This window comes from Chrysochloris asiatica, unplaced genomic scaffold (assembly GCF_000296735.1).
Source record: "Chrysochloris asiatica unplaced genomic scaffold, ChrAsi1.0 scaffold00264, whole genome shotgun sequence".
Lineage (NCBI taxonomy): Eukaryota > Metazoa > Chordata > Mammalia > Afrosoricida > Chrysochloridae > Chrysochloris > Chrysochloris asiatica.
The window spans coordinates 1,412,887-1,422,535 of NW_006408782.1; the positions used below are offsets into that span (position 1 = coordinate 1,412,887).

At 39.5% G+C, this 9,649-nt stretch overlaps 1 protein-coding gene across 1 annotated transcript in view; it reads left to right on the forward strand.

The window, feature by feature from the left end:
- DNAH5 (dynein, axonemal, heavy chain 5) overlaps positions 1 to 9,649 on the forward strand; it is a 408,072-nt gene that overhangs the window by 2,737 nt on the left and 395,686 nt on the right. Inside the window, exon 2 of the mRNA XM_006874155.1 lies at positions 4,967 to 5,101. Coding sequence (XP_006874217.1) covers positions 4,967 to 5,101 — 135 coding nt within the window. The remainder of the gene's footprint in view (positions 1 to 4,966; positions 5,102 to 9,649) is intronic.

A 9,649-nucleotide genomic window follows, 5' to 3' on the forward strand; every position in this document is an offset into this window, starting at 1 on the left:
TATATATATATATATTTATATATATATAATCTGCTAGATGAAAGGACTTGGCTGAGTTGGGGAAGTAGCACACTGCACAAACCCTGAGGATACCATTCACATTGTAGTTTTTATCTTAAGTTTTCTGTATTTATGTGTATGTTTCTGTCTGTGTGTGTGTTGCTATCATCTAAGTGGTTCTTAATTAATGGTGGGAGGGGATGATTTTGCCCCAGGGAACATTTGACAATATCTAAAGACATTTTTGGAATCCCAGTGTGTTGCTGTAGGACAAGCACTGGACTACTAACCTCAAAATTGGTAGTTTAAATCTACCAGCTGATCCTCAGAAACCTTATACAGGGTTGCTATAATAAAGACATTTTTGTTTGTCTTAACTCAGATCTTTCTGTGTATTTTTGTTGTTAGGTGCCATTGAGTCAGTACCAACTCATAGCGACCTTATGCACAGCAGAACAAAACACTGCCCGATCCTGGACCAACCTCACTACTGTTACCATGCTTGAATCCATCAATGCTGCCACTCGGCCAATCCATCTCGCTGGGGGTCTTCCTCTTTTTCTCTGAATCTCCAACTTACCAAACATAATATCCTTCTCCAGTGACAGGTTCCTCCTGACAATGTATCTGAAGTATGAGAGACAAAGTTTGGCCATCTTGGCTTCCAAGGAGCACTCTGGCTGTACTTCTTCCAAAATGGATCTATTGGTTCTTTTGGCAGCCCATGGCACTTTCAATATTCTCCACCAACACCATAATTCAAATGCATCAATTCTTGTACATCTATGTACAGGCTGCTGCCATTTAGTGTTAGAGACCAGCAATGCTGCTAACGATTTTTTTGCAACACATAGGACAGTCTCCCACAACAAAACGATCATTCATGTTAATCGTGCCATCTATAGCTGTATGGAGTCCTGGTGTGGCACTGTGGGTTAATGCGCTGGACTGCAAAGTCAGTTTCAGCTGCAAGGTTGGAGGTTCAAGCTCACCAGCCTCTCTTTGGAAACCCTATATGGGGTCACTATGGGTCAGAACTGACTCGATGGCAGTTAATAACAGCAACATAGCTGATAGGAGTTGGTGTGAACAGTGGACTGCTGACTGCAAGGTAGGTAGTTCAAACCCACCAGCTGCTCCTTATATACCCTATACAGACAGGGTCACTGTGAGTCCTAATCGACTTAACAGAGCTTAACTACAATATCTAAGGAGCTCTGGTAGCGTAGTGGTTATGAGTCGGACTGCTAATCTCATGGTCAGCAGTTCAAAACTACCAGTGGTTCCATGGGAGAAAAAAAAAAAAGGCTTTCTGCTCCCATAAAGATCTACAGCCTTGGAAACCCTACAGGGTTGCTCTGAGTCTGGGCTGACTCCATGGCACACCACCACCACCACTAACAACAACAACAATATCTCTATCTGCAATCTAATTTCCCTTTGAGCTCTAGACTCACATTTTCAACGGTCTGCTTGTCCTTTCTACCTGAGTATTGACAGACCTCTGAACTCAGCACTTGCAAAATCTCAACTTGTGGTCATGATGGTTCTATGTGGTGGGGGCAGTGTGTGCCGTCAAGTTGATTCTGACCACTATGCTGGTAGGGTCTCACAGTCATTCTTTCTGATGCTTGCCCAGTTTTTGAGGATCTCACTATAGTCTACCTGCCTGGCGTTCCTACCACAGGCCTTGAATCACCCTAAATCTACTTGCTAACTAATGCCCGAATGATTAACATTTTTCTATACTGCACCGAAAGCTCAACATTTCTCTCTTATGACTTCCAGCTCATCAGTTTGAAGTTCTTCATGGACTTCAGATAAAGTTTCTTATGATCTACTTGTAAGCTAGCTAGCTCCTTTATGATTTCCTTATGTCTTTTTATTAAAAATTTAAATGATTTATTTTGCTGTTGTTGTTGAGAATAAGTGTCATCGAGTCATTTCCGATTCATAGTGATCCTGTATAGGGTTTACAAGGAGTGGCTGGTGAGTTTGAACTACTGACCTTGAGATCCAATACTTATTCTACAGCATCACACCAGGACTCCGTTGTTGAGAGTATACACTGCAAACCATACACCGATTCAGCTGTTTCTACCAGTATCATTCAGTGACATTGATTGCTTTCTTCGAGCTGTACAACCATTCTGACCCTCTTTTCTTAGCTGTCCACCTGCATTAACAAAGACTTTCTGCCTTATTTAATGTTTTCAAAGTCCTGTTGTCACTTTGATCCCTCATAAATAGTTCTTAAAATAACATAATACAAGGCAGACAGTGTTAAGCTAGAATGTTGTTTGGTTTTAAGATGACTTCAGGAGATATTTTTGGTTTAAAGATTATTTCAGTGTAGTCATATTTCCGGGATTCATCCATTCTAGATGCTTCTAGGAATCTAGAGTCAATGAGATATTGAAATTCTGTTCCGTGCTTCACCTCCTTTCATCAGGAATCTTTTATACAGCCCTTGATCAAAATATTCAGTAATGGGGTTAGGCAGCATCCGGTTCTGATTTCAAGGCCAAGGTGACTGTTATTCATGGAGGTTTTCCAATTAGCCACACATTTCATATCCATCCACCTTCTATTTTGGACTCTCCTTATTTCTCTGTTGTTCCAGGATAGTAGAGACCAATTCTTGTATCTTGGATGGTTGCTTGCAAGCTTTTAAGACCCCAGGTAGTCTGCAAGGAACTAGGAAATAGAATGGCTGCACTAAGCACATTATTAGTTCATGTTGTTGTTGTTGCTAAGTACCATAGAGTTGGTTCTAACTCATAGTGACCCTGTACAGGGTTTCCAAATAGAAGCTGGTGGGCTTGAACCACTGACCTTTTGGTTAACAGTCCAGTGCTTATCCTACAACACCACACCAGGAGTCAGTTAACATGACTCTAAACTCCCAAACCAGGGAAACAAATTCCATGACATATTTGGTTGGGTAAGCACTGGACTGCAAGGTTGGTTTGAACTGCAAAGCTTGCAGTTCAAGCTCACTAGCTGCTGCTTGGAAACCCTATACAGGGTTGCTATGAGTCAGAGCTGACTCAACGGCACATAACAACAACAACAACAACAACAACAACAACAACAAACAGCCTCAGCAGATACTTTTTCTTGAGGGGGGAGGTCCTTGTTTAAGTCTAAGTACCCAGGGATTGTGATGGCGCCATAGCTAATCAATGGAATGCAAATCACAAGGTTTGTGGTTAAACCCACCAACTGCTCTGTGGGATAAAGAGGAGGCTGTCTATTCCTGCAAATACTTAAACCCTTGTAAACCCTATACAGGGTGGCTGTGAGTCAGAATCGACTTCATGACACTTAACAACAGCAACAACAACAACCTAATCATCTGCCATTCTAGTCCTCGTTAGTTCAGCCATTATGCTTGCCTCATGGTTTCCAGAATGTGTCGTGTTTTATCATGCGTCTCACCTTCTGCGTGTGTGGAAATGTCTCTATCCCAGCAAGGGCGACCAAGCCTCCTTCAACCCTAGGCTTAGCCACCTCCTTCTGGACGGTTTTCTGCTACCTTTACCCCCACACCTCCAAACCCTAGGCTGCAGTGGGGTATCCTTCTCAATGCTCCTTCTCTGGAGTCCCATCATGCCCTGCTGCAATGCTGGCGCCATTTTGTCATATTTCTATTTTCTGTTCATACTCTTCGAACCAGGTTGTAGGGAGATTGATTTGAGGTTACTGGATATTGTTTGCCGCTTATGGTTAGTATCTCTACAGTGCCAGCACATATGTGGGGTTGAATAACTTTGTTGAATAAAACAATTGATTCAGATGGGTTCCTTTCCTCTTCCCAGTAGATCCCATGTTGGAATTCAAGGTCATGCACTTAGTTCAGTAAATGGTGGAGAAGCATAATGTCCACCACAGCAAAATGGTGAATAAATGATAATGCATCCATAATGTGAAACATTTTCTAGCTATTGCACAGAATGGAATATTGTGTATCAAGAGAGAAGTCTGTGATGTATTATTAAGGACACAATGTCTGAAAAATTTATAGTATAATATAAATATGTAAGTGTATATATTTGTGTGAGCATAGAAAGTCATGTAGAAATATAACCTAAAACTGCCAAAATTAATTACATTGAGCATATCTTAGTATTATAATGAACAATCAAGACTGAAAGAATAGATAATAGTATCCAGAAATGAATTTCAAGACCATATTTAAGGCAATATGCAAACATTAAAGGTAGGAAATGGTAGAGATGAATATTGCTTTAATGGCTTAGGAAAATATTTACAAAAATGGATAACTTTGTGTGTATGTATTGAACACTTATATTTGCCTAGAAATGCAAAGATTGAGGACAAAGTATTAAAAGTCATAATATCTGAATAGCAGATGGTTTTATTTCTCCTTTTGACTGTTGTGTATTTGTTGTTGTTGTTATGTGCCATGGAGTCAGTTCTGACTCACAGTGACCCTGTACTGGGTTTCTGAGGCTGTCAATCTTTACGGGAGCAGAAAGCCTCATCTTTCTCCAGCAGAACAGCTGTTAGTTTCGAACTGCTGACCCTGAGGTTAGCAGTCCGTCTTGTAACCACTACACTACTAGAGCTCCTTTCTGTATTAGTAACTTTTAAAACAATGTTGCTGTTAAGTGCCAGGGAGTTGGTTCCAACTCATAGTGATCCTGTATAAGGTTTCCAAGGAGCAACTGGTGGTTTTGAGCCACTGACTTTGTGGTTAGCAATCCATTGCTTATCCTACAGTGCTACACCAGGCAACATTTAAAAAGATAAGCTCTTATTTCCACAATAATGTAACAATATTTCTAAAAGAAAAATTTAGTACATAAAATTCAGGACCATTTAGCCATCTATCAACTAAATAGCCAAGGCTTGAAAAGGCAACAACCATATGAAATTATTTCACATAGAGACTATTGGAGAACAGCAAGTTCCATGAGATGTTTCTGTTCCTTTCTTTCAGCAAAGACTGAAGGAAGAGAAGGAAGCCAAGCGGGCTCATTTGGATGGCAGGCACAACTACTTATTTGCGATTGTAGCGTCTTGTGTGGACCTGAACAAAGAGGAAGTGGAGGATGCCATTCTTGAGGGGAATCAGGTGAGAAGCATTTAGAGTCTCATTGGCCTGAGTACAGAGAACATCACAGGCGTGGACACTGTCCTATGGCAGGATTTGTGCTGTACTTTAGAGAGAAACATGCATAGTATGTATGTTTTGGGCTGGCTGTTTGCCTGTCTGTCTGTCTGTCTATCTATCTATCTATCTATCTATCTATCCATGTGTCTGTCTATCCATCCATCCATCCAACCAGCCAACTATGTATCTATGTATGAATGTATGTATGTATGTATGTATTGATCTATCTATCTATGTATCTATCTATGTATCTATGTATCTATCTATCCATCCATATAACGTAGAGAGGACCTCATTCAGATGCCTGTGGTGCAGAATGAGCTTAGCACTTGCCAGCTGTCATGTTGAATGAAGAAACTTGCAATTGTCACTTGAGTTCCATGATTCTGATGATGATGTCTGCGTCTCTCAACATCTCAGGAAGCTGGGCTCAGGCACAATTATGCAACCTGAGGTTGGGGAACAGACTCTCCAACAGTTGTTGACACATCTCTTTGTATTTACTCCATCCTAGCCTGGGAATTCCAATCATAGTGTAGTTTCCTGGCTTTGACTTAGGTTGGGCAGCTGAATCTGATTAATTTTGTGACTGATCTTGACTTCTGTTTTCTGTCATGATGTTCCATCAAAGCCAGGGGTCTGATTTGTTTGGTGATTTAACCTTGGATTGGGACGTTCCAAATATGGGAAGACATAATTACCTGAACAATAAGGAAGGTGGAGCCCTATGATAATAACTGAAAAAAGTTTAGACCTTACTTAGTATTAAAAATATATAAAAAGTGATGAAGAAGTATGAAAGTCCCTTTTTGCTGACTGGGAGCCACCATGATGTTAATGCTTTTCATTGGTTGACTGGTAATTGTTGAACAACCATTACTGGGTTAAGAATGGGACATTGGTTTTTAGTGTTTTCTGATTCCTGTGGTAGAAATAAGGAGCTCTGGTAGCGTAATGGTTACAAATCGGGTGCAAACCTCAAGGTCGGCAGTTCAAAACTACCAGTGGATCCATGGGAGAAAGATGAGGTGGTCTGCTCCCATAAAGATTTACAGCCTCGGAAACCCAGTGTAGAGTTGCTATGAGTCGGAACTGACTCCATGGCACATAACAAAACAATAACAACATGGTAGAAATAGTGACAGCAGGTCTGATTTCAATTTATTAACATGAAGTCACTGAACATGGAGTTGGGAAGCAATTGGCTTGGTTCCTTCCAATAGCAACCTGGAACATAGTGGAACCATTTAGGGTAGATAACTACAGGACAGATCACATGAGAATTAAGGGATGTCTTTCTTATTTTCCTTCCCTTTTGCTCTCACTAACATTTACTGCATGTTTCCATGTTTCAGTCCCTAGTCTATGTAATGAACTCATCTAAGCATCACAATACCAGGAATTAGATAATATTATAACCTTCATAATGGGATTATAGAAGGAAACAGGGTCAAATAGCTGATTCAGTCTTGAGCAATTGTGAAATGTTTAACTGTTATTCAGTGCTGCTTCCCAACTCAGATCTCTGGATTTGGGTGATGTGGATGGAATGAGTAACCAAAAGTTCAGCACTGTAGGAAGTTCAAGACCCTGCCTGACTCCCAAGCAAGACTAGACAAGGAAGAGACTTAACATTGGCAGCAATGGAAGCATCTCTTCACCAGATTCTTAACTTGGAAATCCATCTCATTGAGTCCACTGTACTCATCTCCATAGCATCTTCAATCACTGAGATTTATCCTGATGGATAATGGTTTAACATTTTGTTAATAACCTAGTGGCAACTGTTTAACATTTTATCTGTAGCACAGTGTAATTGTGAAGGTGGTTGTCAAGGGTTTATTTTAACATCAGGTTTTTCAGAACTAAAGTCTATCCTTTTCTTGCCACATGAATTCAAACTGTGCTGTTGACGACTTGGAAAAAGTGCTCCAGTTGGTAGCAGGCCATTTGGCAGAACTTTATGGCAGACAGTGAACCTTATGGTTAAGACTTAGTTCCAGGCTGTAATTGGAAGGAGTGTTTCATACTCATATATGTTCTCATGCCAGTTTTTTTTTTTTTTTTGTGATTATTGTAATTAAATATTAAATATAGTTACCATGGAAACAAAGAAGAAGGATCAGTAGTTGGAAATACTGGTGATAGAAATGATGTTACAGATCACTGATAGAATTTTGTGAGACCAATGACCAATTCATTGCAAATCCCTTTTTCAACAACATAATGATGATTGCACATGTGGACTATATGCAAGATGGAACACACAGAAATCAAATCCACTATTGTGGAAAAGACAATAAGGAAACCCAATAGCATCAGTAAGTACAAGACCAGGGCTCAACTGCAAAGCAGACCATCAATTTCTCGTATGCAAATTCAAGTTAAAGTTGAATAAAATGAAAAGAAGTCAACAGAAGCCAAAATCTGACCTTAAGTACGTACCAGCTGAATTTAGACACCATCTCAAGAATAGATTGGTGATGAATTATTAGATAGCATCAAGACCGTCATACATGAAGAAAGCAAGAGGTCATAAAACAAAAAGGAAACAAAGAGACCAATATGAGATTCTGATAGAGAAAATCATGAAGTAAAAGAGCTGAACAGGAAATCTCAAAGGGCAACTCAAGAAGACAAAATATTATAATGGAATGTACAAGGACCTGGAGTTAGAAAATTAAAGGGAAAGACCATACTCAGTATTTTTCAAACTGAAAGAACTGAAGAAAAAAATTCAAGCCTCCAGACGGAACATTGAAGAATTCATGGGGGGAAAAAAATTAATAGGAATACACAGAGCCATTATACAAAAGTGAATAGGTTGATGCTCAATCTTTCACTTTCAGGAAGTAGCGTATGATCAATGGTACTGAAGGAAGAAGTCCAAGTTTCACTAAAGGTATTGGTGAACAAGGTTCCCAGAATTAATAGAACACCAATTGAGATGTCTGAGCAAATAAATGCAACACAGGAAATATTCACTAGTCTATGTCAAGAAACTTGGAAGACAGCTAGTTAGCTGGCCAAACGACTGGAAGAGATCCATGTTAGTGCCCCTTCCAAAGAAAGATGATCCAGTAGAATACAGAAATTATTGAACAGTATCATTACTATCACATGCAAGTAAAACTTTACTGAAGAGAATAATAAAAACAAAAAACAGGTTGCAGCAGTATGTTGACAAGGAATTACCTGAAATTCAAGCCCAATTTAAAACAGGACATGGAATGAGGGATAGCATTGTTGATGTCAGATCAATCTTGGCTGAGAGCAGAGAATATCAGAAAGATATTTACCTCTGTTCTGTTGCTTATATAAAACATTTGACTGTGTGGGTAGTAATAAATTATGCATGACATTGTGAAGAACTCATGGGAATTCCAGAACACTTAATTGAATTTATGTACATAGGATAAGTACATAGACCAAGAAACAGGCATTGAACAGAACTAGAGACCAATGATCAATTTAAAATCGTGAAAAGAGTATGTTAGGGTTGTGACCATTCACTATTCTTATTCAATTTGTATGCAATGCAAATCATCTGAGAAGCTGACCTTTATGAGGAAGACTGCAGCATCAGGACTAGAGGAAGACTCATTATAGTCTCTGCAGAGGACACAGTATTACTTGCTGAAAGTCTTTTCAGACTTATGGCACTTACTGATGAAGATCAGAATACAACCTTCAAAATGGGTTATATCTCAATATGAAGAAAACCTAAATCCTTACAACCAGACCAACAGAAAGTCAAGAATTTCATTAAGAAATTGAAGAGACAGACTGCATTGGGGCAACTCCACTGCAAAAAACTCTTGAAAGTGTTAATAAGCAAGGATATCACTTTGAGAGTTGAGGTGTGTCTGAATCAAGACATGATATGTTCAATCACCTCATATGCATACAAAAGCTGGACAATGAATAAGGAAGATTGAAGAAGCATTGTCGTCTTTGAATTATGGTGTTGGTGAATAATATAATATACCATGTTGGTTCTGTGTTGGAAGAAGTACAATCAGAATGCTTCTTAAAAGGGAGGATGGTAAGTTTTCATCTCAAGCACTTTGGACATGTCATTAGGAGGGGCCAGACTGTGGAGAAGGACATCGTGCTTGATAAAGAAGAGGGTCAGCAAAAAAGAAGAAGCCCCTCAAGGGATGGACCAACACAGTGGCCACAAAATGGGCTCAAACATAACAATGGCTATGAGTGTGGTACAGGTAGACCGTGTTTCATTCTGGAATACTTAAGGTTGCTGTGAGTTAGAATTGACTAGAATGCCCCTAACAACAGTGCAAGAGATGCATTAGACACAGGACTGTTGAAGAAGAAATATGAAAGTAAATTTTAATTTATAATACTATCAACAGGACAGTGAATAAGGAAGACTGCGTAAGAATTGATGTATTTGAGTTATGGTGTTGGAGGAGAATATTAAAAGTACCATGGACTGCCAAAAGAACCAACGGCTCTGTGTTGGAAAGAAGTACATCCAGAGTGCTCCTT